Source organism: Manis pentadactyla, chromosome 1 (assembly GCF_030020395.1).
Source record: "Manis pentadactyla isolate mManPen7 chromosome 1, mManPen7.hap1, whole genome shotgun sequence".
NCBI lineage: Eukaryota > Metazoa > Chordata > Mammalia > Pholidota > Manidae > Manis > Manis pentadactyla.
In genome coordinates, this window is record NC_080019.1 from 21971740 (window position 1) to 21998182 (window position 26443).

Sequence of the window (26443 nt, forward strand, 5' to 3'; positions counted from 1 at the left end):
CAGCAATGCCATGTGTGTGTCAGGGTCGGGCTCTCAAAAGCATGTCCTCAATGTGTCATAAACCTCTGTGTATCTGTAGACTTTTATATATGTGTGTGTGTGTGTGTGTATTTCTTGCTTTGAAGAGAGTCTCCAGCTAAGATTTGAAACTTACTCATATTATTTTTCACATATTCGTCTCTATGTCTTGCATTGGGGAGAGATGAATCAGACACACTATTATCATTTCAGACTTGTCTACCCCTTCTGACACTTTCCTTTTGATGTTTGGCCAACGAGTACCACTTGCCCAGCCATAATTCGGTGATTATGGACTGCTCAGTCTCCTTCTATTTACGCTCCAGCATCTGACTCAGAATTCCTTACAGGGGGTGTGAAAAACGGGACTTCTGGGACCTCTGAGTATCTAACAGCAACTCTTAAATACCGTTAGGCATCGCTAAATTGAATGTCTAAAATAAACGCAATTTTTCAAACAGAAACATACCTATTGAGTAGATTTTAAAGTTGCAAAAACAAGATAATGGCATTAATAAAGTTTTTTTTAAACTCTCATGATACAGGCATTTGGAATTATAATGTTGCTTATAATGTTCTTATCACTGCAGTTACTTAGGGAATTTTTTCCTAAAGTCTGGGTTTCAGTACATGCATCATAAATTCTAACTGTAGTCCTCTATATTGGATTGTTCTCATTAATGTTTACATTAAGCATAATGGATGGAAAGTCATCCTAAGACCCAGGCATGACTAAGGACCTGGTTTCTGTTGCTTTAGGCTAGATCATTAGAAGTTTTGAATATGCCTCTGCTGCGTTGTGGGCTGACTCAGAATGATAAATAATTGTGAGGAATTCAAAACCCTTGCCATTACTCCTATGGAACTTGAAAGTCATAAAGATGTGGGCTGGATATGTATGTGTATTCAGTACATAAACATAGAAGCACTTATTAAAATACTAAGGGAGAAATATTCTTAAACTGATGAGGCCATCACAGGTAACGAAGGTATTTCTGTCTCATCCTTTTTAAATGCCTGAAAAGACTGGGGATCATTGACATGGGGGAGCCCTGAGGTTCTTGATGTTTTTTATTGAGGATTGAGGACAATATAAATCACTCCCCCTCATTAAGTGTCAGACTAATGGATGACGTTGCTAACGCTTATCTTGAAAAAACATAATTTTCTAAATTTTTCACCTCCAGTAAGTAATGGTTTAGGTGAAAATCTGGCTCAGTTCTTAGTAAAATATGGGGAAAAGCAAACTAAATATGTTTAAAATATAAAAATAAAGATATTACATAAGATTAGGTTTCTGTAATTATTCTTCTCTGAAATTTGGTGCTTTCAAAATGGGCATCCAAGAGATGAATAGATTAGCATGTTAAAGGTCACACAGCCAAATCTAAATTATGAGCTCATACACGCTTGCTTCCCACACCATCCATTTAGGATGTAACCTTCAGACTTTTATCCCATAAGGAAAGTTTGCTTATATGTAAAATTAATATTTTCCTAATTATAGAACCAATCAATACATGTTCATCATAAACATTTTGGAAACGACTGAAAAGTATAAAGAAAGTTAAAACAACCCTCAAAGCTATCATCTAGAGACAAACTTAACATTTTGGTATATTATGTTGTATGTGTAATTTCAAATATTCCTTTTTAATTTAATGCAATGTAGTGAATATTTTCTGTATTATTAATATTTACTTAAAATGTGCTTATTAGTGACTGTATAATATTCCTCATAGGGATCTACCATGATTTATGAAGTCATTGCCCTGTTAGCCACTTGCGTTGCTTCCAGCTTTTAAAAACATGGATAAATTCTAAGATTGGCGTCTTTGTGTATAACCTTTACGTCCATCTCTGTTCCCTTAGGGTCAGTTCTTAGATTTACTGGATCAAAGGTTATAAATGATATGAAGAAATTTACATATTGTTAAAATGCTTTCTAGAAAGATTGCTTGAATTTAAGCAAAGACAATTCACATCTTCACCAGCTTTGCTACACCTTTTCCAGTACGATGGTTCTTGGATCTAATCAGCCAGCCCTTCCAGGGAAGGGAGGGAACATTACTGGTGCCCTGATCTGAGCCTGGTCTTACTTCATCTCCACACCAGCCCCACTGGGCAGGGCATAGTATCATGCCATCTCCTAGGTGAGGAAACATGCTCAGAGAGGGTGAGTGGCTCTCAAGGCCAAACAGCCAGAAAAGGACTAGAGTGGCTGGATATGCAAGTTCAGGCTGTCTGATCCCAAAGTTCATTTTCTTTCTAAACTTCCAAGGTTTTCCCCTACATAATATTTATACTCATCATTGACTGTCCAGAGAGAACAAGTCCTAGTTTTATTTTCTAAACTAAACATGCAAGTCTTGGAAAACATCTAGAGCTCTGGTGGACACTTAATACCATTTCTGAGACTCTCAAGTTCCTCACACAGAGTAAGCATGCAGTAAAGGTCAGTTTCCTGCTTCGAGGCTTCTCAAGCCACATCATATAAGCAGCCACCTGCACCCCTGCCTGCTGTGTAAGCATGTGCACATGGTCATTATTCCCTTAGGTAAGGAACTTTTTGCAAAGATGGAAAGTACTGTCTTGCTCAAATTTCACACAATCATGCAAAGTCTGAAGAGAAAAATAAGAAATTTAAAGCATCATGGATTATTCATGGTTTTAATGTCACAAGAAAAGATTTCTTTTGAGTTTATTGGTCAATGTATTTATGTTGTTTCTACCTACTTCCAAAGGCCCTCTTGGAATCATTGAGAAAAAAACAACCGATAACTAACTGTTTTCTGTTCCAGGTGTGTGAATACCCCGATGGGACCAAGTCTTTGAAGCTGGGAGACTTTGGGCTGGCCACTGTGGTAGAGGGCCCTTTGTATACAGTCTGTGGCACCCCCACTTACGTGGCTCCAGAAATCATTGCGGAAACAGGGTAAGACTCCTGGTGGTTTGTTGGGCTTTAACTTTGGTGAGAAAAGGTGTATTTGGCTGCTACTGTTACTGTATGTTCACGTGCCTCTGGGGAAGGAGGGCAGAGAGACTCCCATCACTGTAGCTTTGATCTCAGGAACTCGAGTTTGGGCTTCTAGGTCCATGAGTCCTAGGCCTGGCCTTTTGTCCTAGGGCTGGTCTCTGGAGTGCAGAAGTAGTCCCTAAGCTTGCGATGAGGCTGGGAGGCGAGGAGATGCTTTTGTCTAAAGGGCAATTAATTCCCCTATATGAAATAAGCAGTTTGACACTTGAAGGACCCTTTCTCCTAATAAACAAAGGCAAGTGCTACAGTGATGTGGAGGGCTCCTAGGAGTGATGTCACCACGTCCCCCTCCCACCACTTTGTCTTTCCAGCTATGGTCTGAAGGTGGACATTTGGGCAGCAGGAGTGATCACGTACATACTTCTCTGTGGATTCCCACCATTCCGAAGGTCAGTGGATCTTTGAATGACAACATTTCAGTGTAAACTCTCTCCCTTTGATTAGGAAGTACACAAGACATTTTACTCCTGGCAGTCAGGACCAGAGACTGGCCAATAAAAATGTCAGTTAAAAATTACATAAACATACCTCTCACTTTTTGTCTAAATTCATGACCTATAATATATTTCTTAACCACACTTTAGATGTGAGGCCAAGGTCTTTGCTTTGTAAATGGCCCTCTGAGTTACCCGTGGCCACTCTTCTGTAAAATACACCCATAGACCAGTGTCTGCAATTCTACTTTTCAGTCTTTTTCAAGGGGATTGAGGTTTAAAGATCCTTGTGAAACAATAAGCTTTCTAGGTAATCCTTTCTCCAGTTCTTAATAGTTGTCTCCCCTACTTAATTCTACAGCAGTTTTTTTTAACAACTCATTTTCCAAAGCATTCAACCTAGTTGCCATAGGAAAAGGGAACTCTTTCTGGTTAAATTCATTTTATCTGTTGTCATAATATCTGATGAAGTAGGATTACAAATGTTTTCTGCGTAATAGGCGTGGGAGCAAACAGGTTGACTATTGGTAACGTCGTGCCTCACCTGGTGGTAGCAGGTGGCCACACCTGGGGGCCAGGGGGTGTGATGGAGGAGGGCTCAGGGCACACTCGTTCCCCAGCAGTTTGTGGACACAGGGTGGGTGTGGGGCTTCTGCTGTGGTGCCTCTTTAGATCAGTTCCATCTCCCGCTTTGGAGCAAATGAACAACTTTGAAGCTGAATTTCATGTAATGATGATGCATGTTTGATTTTCCTTTGAGTTTTCTTGAGCTCTCTCTTAATTGTAATCCCTCTTTTTGTCCGTTGTACAACTATTTGTTGAGTAGCTACTATGCACCAGGCACTATTTTAAGTACTGGAGATCAAATGGTGAACAAAGTGTATTTTCTGAGGTCATGGTACTTGCAGCATAGCATTAGGTCGGAAAGTGAAATACAGGTTTATTTCACACACATTCCTGCCCCCAAATTTTATTATGAAAGCTCTCAAACATACAGAAATGTAGAAAGGTTTATCTTGTAAATGATCAATTTCCAATTGAGTGGAACAACCTTTTTTTTTTACTGACATTACAGTAAACACAAGGGTGATACAGAGATGATGATCTCAACTTTTGAGAACCTTATTGTACAAAGACCCACATCATAAGAATATTGATTACTAAGAATAAAGCAAGCATGGGGGCATGCTCGGTGGAGGGCTGGCGATCACAGAGGTCTAATGAAAGACAGCATTTGAGCGGGACCTTGTCCCTGTGGCATGGGCCAAGCTCCTGTAGGTGGAAAGCTGCTCCCATCCAGCCGTCAACATCATGCTTTCCCATCAGGAGCATTGTCTAGGTGCATGACACACGCTGTAGGCTTACTGCATGTATCAGTAAGCTTTTGATGAATAACAAACTATCCCACAAGTTAGGTGTCAGTCAATCCTGGGGATCTGTTGAGCAGGTCTTCTATCTGGGCAGGCTGAGTGGGGGCTTGAAGGTCCAGTGTGGCCTTAACTCACAGGCCTGGTGGTTGGCTTAGCGTCATCTGGGACAACAGGTATGACTTGACCATGTCCCTTTCTGCGTCCAGTGGGCTAGCCTGGGTTCCATGATGGTGGACATAGGATTCCTAAAAGCAGCCGGAGGAAAGGTTCCTCTCCCCAAGCACTTCCTAAGTCCCTGCTGCCTCACCTTTGCCGAATGATGTCCCACTGACCAACTGAACTCAAAAAGCTAAGCCTCAAGTGGATGGGGGCAAGATGAACAAATTTGCATATATAGAGGAAGGGAAATAATTTACGGCCACTTTTCTAATCCTACTGTGCCTGGCTGCTCACAGTGATGACCTGTTTTGGGAACTAGTCAGGTACAGAGTGTTTTCATGACAGGTGATCCTGGGGCCAGTGACGGCAGAGTTCCCCTTCTTGGTTAACCCAGGTTGGGATCAGATGGAAAGGGTCTCTGGGATCAGTTGCAGAGGAATGTGCGCTCACAACGCCCTCTAGTGTTTCCACTTGCCGGTGCAGACTGGGAGTTTTTTCTTTGACTTCCGTTTTTTACTTTTTAAAAAAAGTGAAACAGATTGAACAGTATCATGATAGTTACTCAGGGAACAGCAGCTTCTTTGTGGGAAATGGGGATCAGTCTGGCAAATCAAGAGCAGTAAAACTATATTCTGAAAGCTGCTGCCTTATATGTTGGTCAGAATCTAGTCCTACAAGTTCAGATAGCTTTCTTTTAAAATTTATGAAAATGCTTTCACTCTTTCATATCATTTGATGAAAGAGAATCTGTAATGTTAAAGGCTAGTTACAGAAGCATCTGTATAGCATATAGAGATATTCCGGAAAGATTTTATAACTTCCTATAATATGAGGCAAATTATGGAAGTTGTACCTTACATAATGATAAAAGACTATGGCATAAAATAGATTATCTACATAAATTTATGTCTAAAACAGAAATCCTTCAAACAGGTACTTCAAATTTTTGTTTTGTTTTACATAAAAGATGATTTTAACCTAAAGCTTTTAAATTACAATTGTCACTTGGAATTCACAGTTTCAGCTTCTTTAACTCTGGCATTTCTTATTCTTTCTTCTTTTAGACTGTAGCCTTAGCTTGTTATGAATTCTTCCAGTCTTTTCAATACTAGATTCTGTGGTACTAAGAAGGATATTCATTTTTCAGAGGCAACCAAAAGTTTAGTTATTACGTAGTAAGCCTGTTCTTTAAGCCACTGACAAAAAGTAGTATTTGCATGACTATACTGAGAATTTTGATGTTTCCCTTAAACACACACACACTGCCCCCCATAAATGAAATCTTTGAACAGCACATGTAAAACCACTTACAACATTTTCAGGTTACTGTGTCTGACCTGTAACAATTTGGAATTAAAGAGAGTTTGTGTGCAAAGTCTTTTGTTGTTTTCAAGGATTTTCTTGGTGGCCATTTTTAGATTTACAGTGCCCAGATACAGGGGCTAAGTTGTTGTAGGATTTGAAAGTGCCCTGAAGCATCACAGCCAGATCGTATCGTAGAAATGTATTAATAAGTCCAGCCTCGATTTAATCAGAGTGGCCTTTATTATGTGACTAGTTAGAAGAGTACATTATATTTAGCTTTCTGTTCTGATGAGGGGAATCCCCAAAACTCTCCAAGCTCTTGCTGTTCCCAGCACAGATCCTTTGGGGGGCATTCTAATTGCTGAGCCACCCAGGGGTTTTGTTTGTTGACTTGAGCTATTTTGCCAGGAACCTAAATGGCCGCTGCAGGCACACTTCCAACTTTCAAGCTCTTTGTTAACAAAATAAAAGCCATATATAATTAACAAAATATATGCTATTTGAAATTCCAGAAAAAAATAAAAATAAAAAGGAGATGAGTCAGGTAATAGAGAGGGACAGTAAGAAGAGGAACGATTGTGGGAATAGGTGGACTTTCCTATCTTCAACATTGCCTCCTGAGGTCCTCTGCTCTAAAAGTTTCTGTATGATCTCCCTGTTGTTCTTGTGCGTGTCCTTCACCCATTTTGAAGGAGAGTCGAGCTGAGTTCAGAGAGCTAGGAAGGAACAGTGAAAAGGAAAGAAAACATTTAGACAGCTAGAAAGAAAGAGTTGTTCACGCCCTGAGAACAGCGCTCCTCGGGAGAGCTGCGGAGAGCCCTTGGCCCGCCCAGTTATCCGGCCTGACGTCTGCTGCCCAGCGCGCTTCCTCATGCAGGCCTCCTGGACCAGCAGATGTCGATTCGGCTGGGCTTGGTCAGGTGTCATGGATGTTCACCGAGCTCAGAAACGCCTGCTCTTCTTACAGAACAGGACTGAGGCAGTCACATTACCACACAGCCCCGGGATTTGACTCCAGACACTGCCCTCCGTGATCTGTTTCTGTGCACACCCCAGGTGACCTTGCCCACTCTGCGAGGGCCGGTGGCATGAGCAGGCTCCCGTGCGGAGGGCTGGGTGCTCCCATGTGAGTGCCCTGAGCAGTGGGCTGCAGGGGTCCTGCTGGGAACCCCAAGAGAAGGGCTGCACACTTGCCGGCTCAGACTGAACTTCCGCTAGGGCTTGGTAACAGCCTAGAAAGCTAGGCTTTGCTCCCACTCTCGCCACTGATGCACTCAGCAAGGGAGGGGGACTCCGTGGCCACAACCCCACGAGTCTCTGGGGAGCGGGTCCCGCAGGTGGGTTTGCCAGCACCTGTGCGGTTCTGGTTGGTGTCCTCGGATGGGCTCTTTCTCTCTCAGCTTAAATGAAAGTCAAGTCCTCGTGGGGAACTACTTATGCCGTGAGTGTTGCATCCAGACTCTGAGCTCCTTATGGCGTTTTCACATGTTGACTGTCCCATTGATCTCCGGCTGTCTTACTGGGCATGTAGGAAGAGGAGGAGCAGGGAGAGCTGACGCAGGTCCGCGTATCCCACTCTCTCTGCCATGAGAGCTGAGGTGAGGGCCGCTGCCGAGAATGTTTCTTCTGAAATGAGGATTTACATTATTTGTGGATTCCATTTATCTTGAGTCCTTTTTTTATTGTCCTTTTTTTTTTCTCTCTGTCTTCTGGGCCTGGTAGATGATAACAAATTAAAAGAAACAGGTGTAATTAAGAAAAAAAAAGCAAAATATACATTAGATAAAATGACCACTTTAATCATTTTTAAATGTGCGGGTCAGTGGCACTGAGTGCATTCACAGTGCTCTGCAAACATCACCACCATCCTTCTCTAGAACTACTCTGTCTTCTCCACTGAAACTCTACCCACTAAATGGATTTCTTGAGTCCGGTCTCCTGTCTGTCTATTTCCAGGCCAATGGAAATGTTCTTTAGCACATTGCCTAAAAGGCAAAATGTGTCATCACAAACGTAGTTGAGGTCCACAGCTGTGACATGAAATGCCCGGGCCAGAGAGGCCGGCCCCCTCTCCCCGCTCTCCCATGGCATTTTGTTGAAAACTGTATCGTGACTTGACTCTCCTTGCATTTCTTTGTCACTGACTCAGCGAGAATAATCTCCAGGAAGATCTCTTCGACCAGATATTGGCTGGGAAGCTGGAGTTCCCAGCTCCCTACTGGGATAACATCACTGACTCGGCAAAGGTACCCATCTAGGCTTCTTTCTGTGGTTTGCACCCTGTCGAGGTGTCCTCGCCTGTTGTGTGAGGCATTGCAGCTCTTGGTATGGAGCTCCAGGTCTGTCTTGACTTTTAACATATGGTTCTTCTTTACATCCATTCCGTAGCATAGTCCCTGAAACAACTGAACTCTGGAAGCAGAACTGGCTGTGTTCCCAGTTTGCCCCAACCCTCCTCCTGTGCTCCTCTAAGCCCTAAACATTCGCTCTTTCATTTATTCAAGAAATATGTATCGGACACCCGTCAGGGTATGGGAGTGGCCTCCTGAGATGAACTGGATTGCCAGAAGGAACAGTACTGCAGTTTCACACTGTGGCATGGTGATGAGAACCAGGACTCTTAGGAGAGAACATCTTGGTTTAATGTCGACTCAGGAGAGACCTCTTGTTCTCTCACTGCTGCTGACGTGAGGCAGCTGTGTCTGTGTAATTGCCCAGTAGGCAAAGGAGTGTAGGTGGTAATAGCTTTTAAGTTCAGATGGCTGAGCAGCTGTGCTAGCTGTTCTTTGAGGTACTTGGCGCAAACCCCGATTTTTGTTTGTGCTGGAATCGCCCCCTGTCATCTCCTTTATGGTCTTCTTCTTTCTTCTCAGGAATTAATCAGCCAAATGCTTCAGGTAAACGTTGAAGCCCGGTGTACTGCAGGACAAATCCTGAGTCACCCCTGGGTGTCAGTAAGTACCCACTTTCCCAGGGCCCGAGCAGCATCTGTGTGTCCGTGGCCGACAGTGGACTTTCTCACTGTGGCTTCCGCAGACACAAAGCTCCGCACCCAGCTTATCTCCTGAGCCAGCAGCACGAAGGCAGCTCTTTGGGAAAAGCAGTAGGCGCCGGGACCCCGAGGGTTCGCTCCCGCCCTGGGAGCGACCTGGGCGGCGTACTCGCCTCTTGGGCCGCAGTGGCCGCCTGTGCACAGCGAGGGGCTGGCTGGGCCGCTCTCTCGGGAGCTTCCACCTTCTGCGGTTCTTGGGTTTGGGAGTCTTCAGGATTTGCCCAGAGATGAGCATGTTTCAGACCCTGATCTCTGAGTCTGCATGGAGACCTGCTACTGTGGGTCCCGAGGCTGAGGCCAGGCCTTCCGGGCAGAGGGAGTGGGATATTGGCCACAGTACCGCTGCGGCGGGGCGGCGCCTCTGCTTTAGGGTGCGCACCGCCCACTAGATGGCAGCGGTGGGAGGGTTTGCCCGTCCCTCACGCGCGGGGCTGCAGGACAGCAGTCGGTGTACGTGGCCAGGGACTCGGGCTGGCTTGGGATGGGGCCCTGAGTGCCTCCACCACCTCCACTGTCCACACATCCCGACATCCGGGTTCAGCCTCTCTGGACCCTGTGATGAGACTGGGCTCTTGGACCAAGTACCTTAGATGCCACATTTCTTTATGATCAAGAAAGACTGACAACTAACTGAATTATTGATTAAAATATCAACTCTTGATTAATTTTGATGTTTCCATGGGAGGGATCTGTACTAAACTGTGTAGCATTTGTGCACTGGGGAAGGGTCTCGGACACCTGAAGAATGTCCCCCTGTGAGCCGCCGGAGCCTTGTGCTAGACCGGCTCCTAGACCGGCCTAAGGAGCCCAGTGGACGGGGTCTTTCGGAGGGCATGGGACTGCTGAATACCAGTAATCATTTGTAAAAGGCCATTGTTCCCCTAACCTTGTGGCTATGGGCCCATTTAGGTAGAGTGGGGATGCGACTTAAAGAAAAGACCACTTCGATATGAAGATCAAAAACCATTGTATTTGATTTTCTTTTCTGTAGGATGATGCCTCCCAGGAGAATAATATGCAAGCCGAAGTAACAGGTAAACTAAAACAGCACTTTAATAATGCGCTCCCCAAACAGAACAGCACCACCACCGGGGTCTCTGTGATCATGGTGAGTAGGAGGCGGGGCTCTCCTGGGAGGCTGCGTGTCTAGCCTCACGCAGCCAGCACTGAATCTTTTGGAGTAAATAGCCACGAGCTTCCCTCTCAGGGAAGTGGGGACCCTCCAGGCTTCTCTTTCCACTGCAAGACTAGCTTGGCATGGGAAGCGCACCCACCCGGCAGACTCCCAGGCCTTGGGCTGGGGCCTCTGCAGATACCAGCAAGGCCAGGCTGATGGGCCCAGGTGCCGGGGAGCCCCTGGCCTCTCCTCCTGGGCTCAGCACCCTCCTGGGCAACTGCTTCTGTTCCCGTCTCCGCTTTCTCTTCTGGAGAGGGTTTCCCAAGCCCCTGGGGAGCCTGACAGCTGGGGACGGCTGTGTCCACAGCTCCGTCGCTCTCTGCAGGACGAGCCCCTCACCCTCTGGAAAGGCTTGACTTACTTCCTGCCCAACTAGAAGAACAGTCGCTTACGTGATGGCACATTATGGTGTAGGAACCCTAGCTAAGAAGATGGGGGTCCAGAGAGAAGCTGAGGGACACTCTCCACATGCCCCCCGTCCCTGGAGTGCTGTGGTGCGTTTGCTGAGCACCCACCACCTCAGCGCCTCTAGTCTGGGGGCCTCCCTTCCCCAGGGGAGTCTGCAGTGTTGGCAGCCCTGCGGACATCCTGGCAACTCCCTTACTCCCCTGCTGGAAGGCATGCTCTCTGCCCTTCTTCCCTCCCAGACAAAGCCTGAGCTCGCAGTCCAGGTCTTCTGACGCACTGCAGGACCCTGGGGCACTGTGTGCCAGAGCGCTGGGAAGGCCTCTGGAGCTGTAGTTTTCCTGGCATTTTAGCTCTGTGCTGCCAAAAGCCTGGGAAAGTCAGAATTGTCACAGAACTACAGCTTCAACACTTTGCAGAGAACTATCTTGATTAAGTCAATAGCACGAGAACGTTTTCAAGTGATTCACTTATGAGAGCAAGCACTCAAGATGGGCTGAGGGGAGTGCAGCTGGGCTGCATGTTTACACTGCAGGGCAGCTTCTGGGAAAATGTACAAAAATAAGAACATTAAACATTGGCACACTTGATATGTCATGAAAAACCTTAAGAAGAATGATTTGTTAGGATCAAAACTTAATAATCCTGTGTGAAATCAGCAGTCTCCTAGAGGAGTGACGTCCACGGGGCTGTGCCCAGGGCTTACGAGAGCTTCGCCGTTGCCTGGCCACCCGTCAGCCTGGCCCGGATAGGAGCCGTGGCTCAGAGCCTGTGGCTCTCAGGCTCACCAAGGTTCTGGAGTGATCCGGCCCTTCTCCCTCATGGCCCAGCACAGGCTCTGCTGTAGACCATGACATTCCACCCTCTTCAGACAGAACCTTAGAGTAGGCTTCCATTTGCTGGTGAAGGAATTCAGCAGTCAAATTTCAAACCCCTGAGCCTTACCTGGATGTTTGTGTGAATGCAAAACCCTTTATATATTTGTAATTCCAATGGCAATTGTAAAAGTTGTGTGTTTACGCGTGTGTTCAGTTGTCATTTAGGGCGTGTTGGCAGGGTCTAGCCTAACCGCATGCTGCCTACCCAGCTCTGTAGGTTGTTAGCTCTGAGGAACTGCTGAGTGACATTATCCCATTCAGTGCCTACAGGAGAAATCAGTAAAGCTTGTCCCTGGAGGTACCAATTCTCAATGTCCAAAAAGCTGGCCTGTGAATTCTGGCTTGTCCCCAAAAGCAGTTGTCGAGAAGGTCCCCGCGGGGCTGTCGTGCTCATCGTCACCCACCTGAGGACCTGGCCCCGGGTGGGGTTGTGTAGGGGCAGCTTGCAGTGCTTCTGTGTTGTCATCCTCATCTTCCTCACCATTCCTGTGTGTCTCTTGTGTCCTGCTCTTGGGAACAGTTTTAAAGGTTTTCTTTATATTACAAATAATTAACCACAAATGACTTTCCCTGGTATTCACATATTCTCATAACTGGACTAGGTGAGGCTAAGATGGTTTGTTTCAGATACAAATAGTAGTGGGAACAGTGTTTAAACGTTCTGGGGTTGAATCATCAGACAGCTGTTGCATACCTTACAGACAGAGCCTTAGTACCCACTGTTACCCCTAGTGTTAGACCCCCAGAGTTGGTCCCTGAGGCTCCGATGAGAAAATTATAGGACAGGAATGTAAAATAATGGTGAAAGAAAGTAAAGTTGATGCTATTGTCTGCATTTTATTTGACAGTTTGATTTGACAGTTTGAGAGACACTTCAGTTTCCCTCTTTACCCAGCTGAGCCTATGGGGAATCCTGAAGCAGAATTCGGGTATTCAACATGCTGTGCTTAACCAGAGCAACTTCTAATTCTTAGCCCCTCTTACATCTGCATGCTTGTCTCGGACTTCTGACACCAGCATCCAGCGCCTAGCTTCCTATCAGTGCGGGTCTCCTGTACCTGCTGACATTCTTTTTGGCCCGCAAAGCACACCCTCAGAAAACATTATCTTAAAGCCTCCCACCTTGCCACACTGCTTGCCCTCTCAGATTGCTCCTGGTGAGCGCACTAGAAGGAGCTCCAACAGTTCTCCTGCTGAATGCTGTTTTCCTCTTAGGTGAAAAAACATCTTGTGTGTGAACAACAGCATAGGATATGTACCTTTGTAACAGTTTTTGTTCTGTTTCTCCAACTGTATTTTCAAAGATGCATTTTTATCAAAAACAATGTAAAGTCAGCTAGATTTGGGAGAAAAGAAGAGACTGTGCTGGGTAAGACAGGCGTTAGGTTTTGCATAGCACTTGCATTTTCTTTGACTTGCCTGTAGCATACATAAGTGAGGATGGTGTACTTGCCGGGCGGGCTCGGGATTTATCCCATGGGGCTCATCCCAGCGTCAGGGACCGGAAGAGGCCATCTTGTGGCAGCGAAGGGAAGTATAAGAAACCTTGTTCACGCTGCATCTTGTCCTGACCTGAGAAAGGATGAATTTAAATAGAGTGCTTTCCCTGCTCAGGGGAATAACACTTCCCTCAGGGGGAAATTGGGGAATGGTTTGGGCTTAAATAGACAAAACTGTTTCGATCCTGTTGCTTCTGTTTAAAGTAAGTCTAGTTTCTGTCCCTGCTTCTCTCCCCCGTTTTCCTGCCTCTCTTGCTGCCTGCATTGCTTCCCTCTGACTAGGTCCAAGGCAATGGTATGTACTAACGGCCCCGCACCGCTTTGTCCTGCTGCACACATACATGGTCTCTTGATGGGAAGAGAGAAGGAGAAATAACAGGGCAACTGTTTTCTTCCACCCAGGAGGAATTTTGTGGTGGAAAGTTGTGGTGAATGCCACCTCTCTCTGTTTTCATTGTTTGCACTGAGGGGTGGCTTGGCCTCCTCTCCTGCTAGGAGCTTGGAAGCTTTTTAAAGAGCGATACTAAGTTTTGATTTGGCTTTTCCATAGTTACGTCTTCTCCAGGCTATTGAAATTGTCCTTGGAAGTTACTGAATGTTCAGCTTGAGCTTGGAAGGACCAGGGGAGGACACCTATTTTACTCCTGACACCAATTGTCCAGAAGGCAGCCACACAGGTCCACTTAGAAGCCCTGTTGTTCATTTATATTTTCTCCAGATGTCTTTTTAAGTCAGTACTGAAATAACCTTAGTGCATTCCCCCACAAGGGAAGTTCAGATTACAAAATACTTCCTGGTCTTTGTGCCTTTTAGCTTAAAGGTCCCTGAGAACTGAAAGTTCTCCCCCATATGGGAAAAGTGGGGTGGCAGCTGGCTACTGGACAGCAAGAAGTATTCAAATGGTCAAAGGAGGAGAAAAGTGAGGTCACACCTCCCGATCTGGGATCAGAAGGCAAGGAGATGTGTCCTCGTGTTTGTGGCTGTTTCTGTACCCTGAGGGGTAGAACGGATTAAAACCTTGGGGGGGTGACAAGATAAAACTGCCCAAAGAGAGAAGAGCAGGTCCCGAGATCATGGAGGATCTAAACATGGGTAATACTGCGCCATCAGGCTTTTATAGGTTCTATAGCCACTTAGGTTATACAGGGATTACTTATGTATATGACATGCGTCTTTGATGGAGAACTTGCTTTAGAAAAGCTATGTTAAAGCCCTAGCGTTCTTGTAGGATTTGGCTATTGTCCCAGGATTCTTTTGGGCTCAAGATCTGGGCATGGGAAGAGGTACTCAGAATTTGGGTGCAGTTCAGAGTCACAAAAGGGTGGCCTCGGGGTGCCGTCCAGGACAGCAGGTGCCCTGTGAGCGCAGAAGCAGAGGCCAGGGGCTGCACCCCTCGGGGCGGGTACCCAAAGCCGTTGCTCTTCCCTTCGGGTGTTATTTCTCCTCCTCTGTTCCAAGTCCCTGCATGCCCCGTTGTCAGCCTGGTGGCGCCCGCCGGGACGCAGCCCAGCCAGGCTAACCTGCCGTCTCCCCCGCTTTCTCCCCAGAACACGGCTCTAGATAAGGAGGGGCAGATCTTCTGCGGCAAGCTCGGCCCGGACAGCGGCCGGCCGGGGACGGAGCCCGCCTCCCCGCCGCCTCCCGCGGCCCCCGCCCCCCCGGAGTCCGCCGCGGGCCGCGAGCGGGCCGGGCCCTGGCGCCGCCACCGTGACTGAGCCGCGGCCGCCCTCCGGAGGCTGGGCCTCGCGTCCTGCCCGCGCGCCGCCCCCGGTCCTGGGGCGGCCTGTCGGTGTCGGGGGCGGACACTCGGGGTGCCTCGTTTTAAATTATTTGTATTTTCAACTCAATGGACATTATACAGTGTTATCAGGAGAACGGGCAACTTTTATCCAGGATTTAATGAATTTTTATAGAAATGCTTTGGATGAACCGAGACCTGTCCTTTCTTCAAGGAGACCTGGAGTGCTCCACCTTTTCTTACGGAGAACTCAGCGCCGCCCCTGCCCCTCTGGGTGTCCTGCGAGAGGGGGCGCGATGCCGACCCCGCCAACCGGCCCGGGGCTGCCCTGCGCCGGAGGAAGCGAGCTGAGCGGACGGCCTGGCCCCAGGCGCTACTCCGGACTCCGCCGAGTGCTTTCGGGGCGCGAGGCAGCAGCCCCCGTACAGCTGGGGTCGCGGCTCGCGTAGGACAACACTGGGTATTTATTTGTGCACAGACCACAGGGCAAGGCCCCTTTCTTCCCTAGACACTGTGTGTTTCCCCCCCAGCTCTTCCCACGTATTTGTTAGGAATTGCTAATCGAGCGGTCCCTTGGGCTTCTGAACGAAGGCCCGGCTTGGGGCGTGCGGCGCCGCCTGGCAGCAGGGGGCCCTTCTCGGCAAGCCCACCCGCAGAGCAGGGCACCCGGGGTCGCCGCCAGGACCCGGGCAGGAAGGTGCCCCAGACCCCCTCTGTTCCTAACCTTCTGGAAGGCTGCTGGCAGTTTTTCCTTTTTCCCACCACACTGCTCTTTTTAAGAATTGTACATAATCAGTGTATTTGTTTCACCTGCTCGTCTTCTCACCTGGTGGTCCCTGCAGTTCACTCTCACTGTTAGACTTTTGCCTCCTACACGTGTACCCAACCTGCAATAAACTCCTCCTTGAGCGAAAGTAATCGGGGGTGGGCAGAGGTTTCTGTCGTGGTGTTTTGCAAAAGGAAGCGTGGTTAGCGCGCAACCTCCGCAGCCCAGGTTCCGGCAGGTGCCACTGTCACAGTCTGTGTGACGTCTCGGGGCTGAAGGGGGAAGAGAAGAGGGAACAGTGCTGGGGAATAACACATGAAGCTGTGTTCTCGTCACAGTTCATTTGATTACAGGTGCAGAAGCTCATGCCGCCAAGGCTCAAGAATCGTAGGGTGTTCTCAGTATGTAACAGAGGGGTCTTAACCAACGGCAAGGCCAGGCTCTATGTGGAATCTCTCTGAGACAATGCAGTATGCGCTTGCCCATGGCTCTGCCTCAGCCCAAACTGTTGTCTCCAGTGTCTCAAGGCTGTACAACTCCAGGCCCGAAACCATCTGCTTCAGCTCTGGATCTCTTAGTTCAAATTGTTGAAGGAGTGAGACCATCTGACTGGTCCCAGCTATGCAGTGGTTTCTCTCTGGGCTGGTGCTGACCCAGGATCCAATTCAGAGTCTGGTTACAAAGTGCACATGGGCTTCCTGGGCCCAGGTACAGGCTTCAGGAGGAAGGCAGTTTCAAAAAAGCTGTAATGTACAGGCAGGGGATCAGTGCCAAAAGAAACTGACCTCTGAATGGGATAGAAAAAGGGCGGTGGTGACCTGCCAAAGCGTCCATCACGGGGGCCTGCTGGGCGCAGAAGTTGGTCCAAGAGTCAGGGTGTGTAGCTATCTTCAGTAAGGTTACTGTGGCATGAAATATATGGACCATTTGGAGCGAGAGCATTTGACAAAACTTCCCTAGAATGTTTTAATGGATCAAATTGTGAAATGTGTATTAGGAGATAAGTGAGGACAGTTCAGCACAGATTAACTACCTGGAAAGAGTGTGGACGAATGGTGTTGTCTTGGAGAGAGTTCTAGGTTTGCTAACCTGTAGAAACATAATGGAAGCCACATAATTTAACATTGTCTGGTTCCACACTAAAAAAGAAAAGGAATAGGAGAAGTTAATTTTAACAGTATGTTTTATTTAACCCAATATATCTAAACATATCCAAAGTATCATTTTAACATGCAATCAATATAAAAAAACTCATTGGGATATTTTACATGCTGAGTCTTTGAAATTGGGAATGTATTGACCTTTATAGCACGTCGCACTTTGGGTGAGGGGCCATGCAAACATTTAGTAGCCCTGTGTGGCTACGCTTGCCGTGCTGGACCGTGTGAGCCCTGAAGAAGGGCCACTGTTCTCAGTGTTTCTTACTCTTTGTGTTTGTTTTGGTTTGTTGTGGGATATGATGTGAATGATGATGTATTAAGAATGCTTATCCATTGTAAATGGGGTGGACTGATTTAAAAGTATCTCAGCAGGTTAGAATGCTTTTAAAACCTGGGTGTGAAGTGTGAAGTCCTGTGACTCTGCAGCTGCCCAAGGCCTTGACATGACTGCTTCGTGGGAAAGAGTGGAGAATTCCAGTGGAATTCCAGAGTTCCAGAGACGGAGATCTCCATGTCATTAGGCGCCTGCCAAGCTGCTTCGGTGTCAGCATCATCTTAAACTGTGTCGTGATGAGTATGTGCAGGCTGTGGGCAGAACTAGCCGAGCCCTGCGGTATGGAGTTCTGTTTTGGGGCCTTGAGGTGTGGGGTGCAGATAAAGCAGAGGGCAAACAGTGGAGAAGGGGGCGTGAGGCCTGGCAGCCAAGGACTGGTGGGAAAAACGCCCAGGTATGATGGGAGAGCGGGGCACATCTGCTGGAGGTCTGTGGCCGCGTGGACAGCTGTTCTGTGGTAGGCAGTGCAGACTTACTTGACTTGCTCTGGATGGCGGCCCAAAGTCAGTATGTAGGCACAAAGGGTCAGATGTGAATGCTCAGTTGGAGTAAGACTCTGATCACAGAGCAGTCCTGTGACAGAATTACTGCTTTCTAAAGGAGTGATAACTGAGTTCATGGAAATGCCTAGATACTGAATAATAAGAACCAGTTAATGGAAGTTTTTCATCCTGTCTCAGTTGAGCCACACCACAGCCCTGAGAACTTAATGTTAATATCCCCATCTGGTAAATGGGTAAACTGAGAAGCGTCAAGAGCGCACCGAGTCGCTGGAGCGGGGACCTGCTTCTCCCGGCTCCCAGGGCAGCTGTGCTTACACGGGGCTGCCCCCTAGGTGGTCAAAGATGCTTTGCAGGGGACATCATGTCCTTAGGCAGGGAGGATTGGGTAGGGGCGATAGCTGGCAAAACGATCAAACACCAAGGAGGCTAAGAGGTTACCAGAAGCAGGGGCATGTGAGTTTTATTAGGGGAGGGAAGAGAGTAGTTTCTCCGGAGGGCAGCTGATGTGTGCAGCTTGCTCCGTCTTGGCCAGGTCTTGGACTTTAAGGGGTTTGATCTGATAGGACCTGGAGCCGTGAGCTCCGGCAGTTAGCTGTGGGGCGGTATTGCCACCGTTGAGCGGCAGAGGGAAGGAAAGGGCATAATTGGCACAGAGACAGTCGCTTGCCCCTGCCATGCCCCTTCCAGACATGAGCCCCTTTCATTCAGGGCAGTGCGGCCGGTGCAGTTCCCCCCCGCTTGGGCCGAGCTGGGCGGGTGGCAAGGTTTGGGCACCTGTGTGCTGAGGCACGGGTCGGGTCTGGGAAATGTCTTTCACGTTGTCCAAGTCTTAACTCTCCAGAGCAGCCAGCGGCTTCCTGTCAGTTTTGAGGAAATAAGCCTGCCCAGCAACCCCAAAATTTTGGTTTTGGCAAGGAAAAATATTCCTGAACTTCAGACAGAAAAATAATTCCCTTCATGTTTCCTGCATATGCCTGCTGAGATCTTGGAATTCTTGGGAGCATTTGTGGACTGCCGCCTCACCCAGCCCAGGAGCCCGCTGCCTCAGGACGGGAGCTTGTCCCAAGGCCAAACACCGTCCATCTCATTAGAAAAATGTGAGCTGCCCTGGTCGGAGCACTCTGCATTTCTGGGTCACAGTGGGAGGGCTGGGGCTGATGTGTCAGTGTTGAGCCTTGGGTTTCTAGTTAGTGAGCTTAGGACTTTGGGGCACCTGAGAAACACATCCTGGACTCAACTTTTCACATCTATTTAAAAGAAGAATCCCAAAGATGTGTCTCCCACTCATCTTAGAGGAAACAGAAGAGACAGAATTTTAAAAACATTTTTTTTTTATTACTTTATTGATTTACTATTTTGTGGTCTTTTCTGCAGTTACGAGGTCTGGAAACTTCCCCACTTCCGTTTCCTTGCTTCCCCTGCAGTGATAACCTGTGATGGGCATGGTATTAAATCCCTTATTGCACTCCATGCTACAAAAATGGGAAGTAGCTAGGCTGGTTACTCTCTCAGTTGATGTTGGAGCCCCCTTCCTTCCCTGTGGTGGGGCAGAAACAGCCAAGCAGAGGCGCTGGTGTATTGGCTGATTTGGGCAGGTTTTCAGATTTAAGTGATGCCCTCCTTGCTGTTTGTGAACATGCTTGGGCCTATCAGGGGTCACGTGATGACACGAGGCTCTGAGGCTGGCTCCTCCGCCAGGATCTAGGACCAGGAACTGGCAAAGCTCCACCAAGCCCAGTGGTGGGTCCTTCCGACTGTTTAACCGAAGGCAGTTGTGCTTCCGGATGCAGGACGCGCACCATCCGTGTGCTGTTCCTCAGCGGGGATGGTGAGCAGGGCAGGACTGACGCAGTAAGAAGGACCAAAGCGGGCCATGATTTGTATGGCCAGGAACTCTGGAAATCATATCCAGTAAAAACGTATCAAAGACACCTAGTGAAAAATCTCTCCCTGAAAATTCCTGTCTTGGTAGATCTGTTGTGTGCTATTTTAGTTCATTTATATTTGCCACAAAGGGTAGAAAGTGGGTGTGCAGTCTGCATCTAGGATTCCTTGCATTTCCCGTAAACCTGACTCACGTGACCCCTGCCATCTCCCTGGCCCTCTGACCGAGGTGGGAGGACAACGGCACAAGGTGTGTGCCCAGGCCCCTGGCCCTCTGGCTCAGATCAGCTCTTGGAGCAGAATGGAGAAGGGCAGCCTTGGGTCGTAAGCTACTGCCAGTGTCCCACACGCAGTTCCCTGTGGTCCCCACGCAGGGTACTTAGAATCATTTTGTCCTGTGTGATGAGGAGAACTAAAGTGTGATGTTATTTCAAGGGGAAAAATCATTCCTTTTTATTGAATTAACTTACTAGAACATTTATGTACGGATGTTTTGTGTACTGTGGGAGTAAGATTCTCACCTGACAGTGAACTGTCCGCCAGCCCATTTGAGCGCGTTTGTCAGGTTTTCATGTTCTCTGTTCCCCCAGCCCTCCAGCTTTTCCCCAGGATCTAGTAGGATTTCAAAACTACAGACCCTCAAGGACTTGATTGGTATTTCAGTAAGAATCAGTACTATCAGGGAGGAAAATCCTAATTTCTGGAGCTAATGTGCTTTAAAACCAGTGGTGACCAACCATGTAAACTGGTGACACTGGGCTTTCTGCCTCGTCTGCTCACCGGATGTGCTGCCATGTTTCTCACCTGTGGCAGGTCACCCAGTTTCATGCCGAACCACCTCAGCTCTGACTTTTTTCCCCTAACTGGTTTACATTTATTTGAAGTAATTTGTTTTTCTAAAAAAGGGAGTTAAAATTGGGTAAAATTTGTGAATGCTAAGTAAAACGTAATACTGCACTACAGAGACTCTGTGTCATTGCTAAATCCTTGCCCTGAGGCCAGCTGTGTTTGTTTTATGATCCAAGTAAGTATTAATACTTAAGTATTATGTTCCAGTTACTTTTCCACAGTTTTACAGTTAAAAATAATAAAGGCAGTAGAGGCCCTGATTTGCTTCTTGGCTCTAGAGGAAGCTGCTTTATTAACTTTGCTTTAGGCTTGTTAAAATAGGTTAGTTGAGGTATGATATGCCTGGCATATAATTGAGATATTCCTAAATTTTCTTCTGCCATTTTTGGTAAGGTTTTTAAAGTATAATATCACAGGTTAATACCAGTGAGGATATTTAGTTAATTGACCATAAATAACTTGGATATTTGATTCCAAAATGTACTTTTTCCCCTCCCTCCCACATTTTACCATCTTTTGTTTTCTTTATTAATGGTTTACAAAACAATGGTGGATCTTACATGAAACAGCACGTGAAGTTTCTTGCGTGGTCATTTGTTAGCTACAGAGCTAGTGTTCTCATTTGCACAAGTCTCCTAAGAGGGAGCTGTCTGGCCAGAGAAGGCTCATGTTCCTTGTTTTCATTTTAAGGGAATCTCTTTCTTAATGGCTGTTGTTCAGAATCTGAACCAGAGTTTTAAAATTAGGACTGAAAAAGTATTTCCAACAGTTTGATTACAAATGCCATTTTATTCTTCTGTCAAACTGAGTTGTTCCCTTTTAGGTAAGTTGCAAGAGAAAGAGAAATGGAATGTCAGTTTCAACTCAAAGTTCACAACTTACAAAGAATTTATTTTTGCAATACAGACCTCTTCTCAAATATTTTTCACAGAATTCCACACAGCAATCTACTAGAAAAGTAGAATTATACACCAAAATAACATTGTTTCTTAGTACAAATCACTCATCAAAAGGAAGGTAAAGATAGTTTAATAACAAATAGAAGGTAAAACTGGTGTTGCTTAATTTAACACCTGGTAGCCTCTGTTCCCAGCTGACAGTCTGGGGTGGGAGGGACCCCAGTGAAGATTCTGCCTCGGTGCAGGCGCACAGTCAGACCTTAGGGCTGAGCTTTGGTACTTGCATTTACTTTAAAAGGAAACAGAAGTTACGAGCCCAGAGCTTTCCATCATTTCATTTTGGTGTGCGGGGAACAGAGATGATGTATTGGGAAACATTGTATTTCACACTTGCTATATAACATTAGAGCCTTTACGTTAACCATACAATAAAATAACCTCCCCCAAACCATAATTTTCTAGGTCTAAGACATGCTTGAATAATATTGAAAGAAATAATTCATTAAGATGTTTTAAATTACATTTACCATAATTTAAACATTACTATCTAAATCTCAGAAATTTCAGTGCAGAAGAAAGACAATTGTCTGGAGAAATACAGGACTCAAAGTACAGCATAAAATTCCCCTAACCCAGTATTGTAACCCTGCCCTACCATTGAAACCATATATTTCTCAAGATTACAGATAAATGGGAAGTTTTTTTAATCATAATACAGCTAGAGTAAGTGGGCTTACTTGCTTCATTGCATGTTCCATAACTGGTGAAAATAGACTTCTCATTATGACTAAAAATATAGATTTTTTAAAACTACAGAACCTAGCAGCCAGTTTTCTGCTTTGCTAGTCCCCCAAAAAAGTCAAGCAGAGTCTACAAAAATAGCAATTAACTTTAAAAAATATTTTGCTTCTTACAGCAGAGCAAATTTAAGTTACATTCAAATGTGACAGCTGAGAGAAAGATGCTCTGGAGTACCTCCCTCACCCGGACTGGAGGCAAGGCTGATGCACAGCTGTCACCGTCAGTAGCGGGTTTGGTATTCATGATGCCACCGGTTAAAGTCATTGTAGAATAGAACGATGCTTCCTGAGGCCATGCCAGAAATGATGCACCTGGGAGAAGCACAGAGAGAGGGAGGGGTTTACAAACCTATTTCCTAGGGATCTGTTACTAGAGAAAGAACTGCCATTCCCAAGTCTGCAAGGGAAATACAGAAGATGGCCGTCAAAGCTAACAATTTGTGAGAACTAAGGTACATTTTTTGATTACTAAAATGCTGCCTCAGTATGCTTAGTGCATCACCTCTGACGCGCCACAAGGATCCAAGCCACAGTTTGCCTTTTTACTGAAAGGACAGCCAGTAAGTGCAAAATGAATCACTAAAACCTGAACAGACTTGATCATTCCTAAGGGGTCTGGGCAGGCAAGTCCCATCTTATCTATTATGTAACTGCTGCTGGATGAAGCACACAAAATCAAGTAAGCTCCGTGACAGGCACAGAGTCGGTGGAGGGTAAGCATGCATATGGCTGACCGTATTTGGGCTGGGTTCCACAGAAGACTATGTCCATCATCATGCCCCTAACAATGAGTCACTGAAATGATCACTAAAGACAAGAACTGCAGGGAAGACATGGACAGCAGGAAGATGAGCTGTTCAGTGAAGCCTATTATTTTAGATCTTTCTCTGTATGGTTTGGTTAGGATCAGGCCTTAGAAGTCATATTTAGTATCATTCCTAGTACCTCGTATCAATATACTAAAATGTATCAGCATAAGAAATCAACTAAACACAAAAGAATGAAGTAAGGAAATGAGGGACAAAAACACTTTAAGACATACAGGAAGAAATAGTAAAATGACACAGTCTTCCCTTATTGGTAATCACTTTAAATATAAAGGGATCGAACTTTCCAAACAAAATGCAGAGACTGGTAGAATGGGTTAAAAAAAAATACATGATCAAACTATGCTGCTGCCTACAAGAGACTTGCTTTAAATCTAAACACAGTCTGAAAGTGAAAATATGGAAAAAGATATCCCATGAAGATAATAAGAGCTGGAATAGCTATAGTAATATCAGACAAAATAGGCTTTATGTCAATATCCGTTACAAGAAACAAAGGACACAGTATGCCAATAAAAAGGTCAACATGTATGCACCAAACAGCAAAGCCCCCAAGATATATAGAGCCAACACTGACAATATTGAAGGGAAAGATGAGCAATTCTACAATCCTGGTTGGAGAATTCAATATGCCACTTTCAATAATGTGCTGAACAACCAGAAAAAAAAAAGGAAAATTACCAAACATCCTGAGACAAATGAAAACAAAAACACTAACAGGATGCAAAGAATGCAGGGCTAAGAGGGACAATTACAGCTGTAAACACATATATTAAAAAAGAAGAAAGATCTAATTTGCACACCTTAAGGAACTAGAAAAAGGAGAGCAAACTAAACCCAAAGTTAACAGGAAGAAGGAAATAAAGATTGACATGCAGATAGACGACAGAAAAACAATAGAGAAAAGTCAGCAAAATTGATATCTTTAGCTAGATTAAGAAAAAGAACTCAAATTACTAAAATTATAAAGTGGATTATAAAAGAATACTAGGAACAACTGTATGGATAACCTAGGAAAAATAGGCAAATTCTTAGAAACACATACTAAACTGAATCATGAAAAAAATAGAAAAATCCAAATAGAATTATGACTGGTAAGGAGACTGAATTAGTAATTAAAAACCATCTAATAAAGAAAATACCTGTGCCAAATGGCTTCATTGGTGAATTCTACTAAACATTTAAAGGAGGGTTAACACCAACTTGAATTCTTAAAACAAAAAGAGAAGCTAATAATTCCTGAGTTCCTGAGTTGGTCAATGAGGTCAGCATACCACCAAAGACATTGAAAGAAAATTACGGACCAATATCCCTCATGAATACAGACATAAAGACCTTCAACAAATATTAGCAAACTGAATTCAACAGCATAGTAAAGGATTTATTGACCATGACCAAGAGGGATTTATTCTTGGAATATAAGGCTAGTTCAATATACAATAATCAATGTACTATATACCACATTAACAGAATTAACAAAACCTACATGGATCATCTCGGTCAATGAAGAGGTGTTTGACAAAATTCAACATCCTTTCATGGTAAAGACACTCAAACTAGGGATAGAAGGAAAAGTAGCTCAACATGATAACAGGTATTTCTGAAAAACCCATAGCCAACATCATACTCAATGGTGAAAGACCAAGCATTTCCCCTATGATCAGAAATAAGACAAAGACACCCAACTTTTACTACTACTATTCAGTATAGTACTGGATATCCCAGTCAGAGCAATTAGACAAGAAAAAGAAAGAAAAGACATCCAAATTGGAAAGGAAGAGCAAAATTATTTCTATTACAGATGACATGATCTTATATGTAGGAAATCCTAAAGATTCAAAAGCAAAAAACTATTAATGAAATTCAGCAAAGTTGCAGGACACAAAATCGACACACAGAAGTTGCATCTCTGTACATGAATAATGAAAAATCTAAAAAGGAAATTGGGAACAAGACAGCAACAAAAATAATAAAATCCTCGGGAATAAATTTAACCAAGGAGGCAAAAAACTAATATACTGAGAACTACAAAGTGTTACTGAAAGAAATTAGACATAAATAAATGTAAGGACATCTCATGTTCATGGATAAGAAGACTTAATATTATTAAATGATAATACTAGCCAGAGCCATCTATAGTCAACCCAATCCCTATCAAAATCCAGGTATTTTTTGCAGAAGTAGAAAAACTCATCTTAAAATTCATATGGAATCTCAAGGGACCCTAAATAGCCAAAACAATCTTGAAGAAGAACAAAATCAGATGTCCCATACTTCCTGACTTCAGAACTTACTACAAAGCTACAGTAATCAAAACAGTGTGGTACTGGCACATAGCCAATAGAATAGAGTACCCAGAAATAAACTCATATATAACAAAATATATCATCAAATGATGTTCCACAAGGGTATCATAACCATTTGATGGGGAAAAGGGATCTTTTCAACAAACAGTGCTGGGAAAATTGATAACCACCACAAAAGAGTAAAGGTGAACCCTTATCTGCCATCATATGCAAACATTAATTCAAAATTGATCAAACACTAAACAGTTAAAAACTATAGAACTCTTAGGGAAAAAGCTTCATCACATTGAATTTTGCAATGATTTCTTGGATATGCCAAAAGCATAGGTAATAATGGAAAAAAATAGATAAATAATAGAAAAAAAAATAGATGAAAACTCTTGCACATCAAAGGGTATTATTAAGGAGTACAAAGTCACACCACTAACCATTAGAGAAATGCAAAATCAAAACCAGAATGAGAGACCACATCCACTAAGATAGCTATTCTTAAAAAAAAAATCCACAACAGATGTTGGTGAGGATATGGAGAAACTGGAACCCTCGTACATTGCTGGGACTGTGGTAAAATGGTGCACACTCTGGAAAACAATTTGGCAAATCCTCAAAATGTTAAACAGAATTACCATATGACCCAGCTATTTCACACCTGGGTATGCACCCAAAAGAACTGAAAACAAGGATTTGAACAGACATTTGTATGTCCATAGCAGCATTATTCACAATAGCCAAAAGGTGGCAAAATCAATGTCAACTGTTTAGTTGACAAAGTAATGAGATTCTGATATATGTACAGCATGAAGTTTTGAAAAAAGCATGTGAAATAAGCTAGACATAGAAGGAAAAATATTGTATGATTCCACTATATTCCACTGTATGAAGAGGCAAACTCATAGAGACAGTGCAACTGAGGTGAGCTGGAGCCGAGGGAAGGGAAGGACAGAGCTTGTTTAATGTTTATGAAGCAGCTCTGGAGATGGGATGGTGGTCATGGCTGTACAACAATGTGAATGTACTTAATGCCACTGAATTGTACACTGAAA

At 45.1% G+C, this 26443-nt stretch overlaps 2 protein-coding genes across 9 annotated transcripts in view; one reads left to right on the forward strand and one right to left on the reverse strand.

Moving 5' to 3' along the window:
• Positions 1 to 16309, forward strand: part of DCLK2 (doublecortin like kinase 2) — a 140709-nt gene extending 124400 nt beyond the window's left edge. For 4 of the 7 annotated variants that reach the window (XM_036887835.2, XM_036887836.2, XM_036887837.2 and 1 more), the window contains 6 exons: positions 2820 to 2953; positions 3367 to 3444; positions 8473 to 8569; positions 9197 to 9277; positions 10367 to 10483; positions 14882 to 16309. In XM_036887835.2, the coding sequence (XP_036743730.2) occupies positions 2820 to 2953; positions 3367 to 3444; positions 8473 to 8569; positions 9197 to 9277; positions 10367 to 10483; positions 14882 to 15049 (675 nt within the window). In that variant the 3' untranslated portion in view covers positions 15050 to 16309. Of the gene's footprint in view, positions 1 to 2819; positions 2954 to 3366; positions 3445 to 8472; positions 8570 to 9196; positions 9278 to 10366; positions 10484 to 12683; positions 12971 to 14881 lie in introns of those variants that run through there. The other 3 variants (XR_005025290.2, XM_036887840.2, XM_036887841.2) reach the window with 3 other exon arrangements.
• Positions 16310 to 21438: 5129 nt separating this feature from the next.
• Positions 21439 to 26443, reverse strand: part of LRBA (LPS responsive beige-like anchor protein) — a 760266-nt gene continuing 755261 nt past the window's right edge. For both annotated transcript variants that reach the window (XM_036887834.2, XM_057493634.1), the window contains one exon: positions 21439 to 22579. In XM_036887834.2, the coding sequence (XP_036743729.2) occupies positions 22489 to 22579 (91 nt within the window). In that variant the 3' untranslated portion in view covers positions 21439 to 22488. The remainder of the gene's footprint in view (positions 22580 to 26443) is intronic.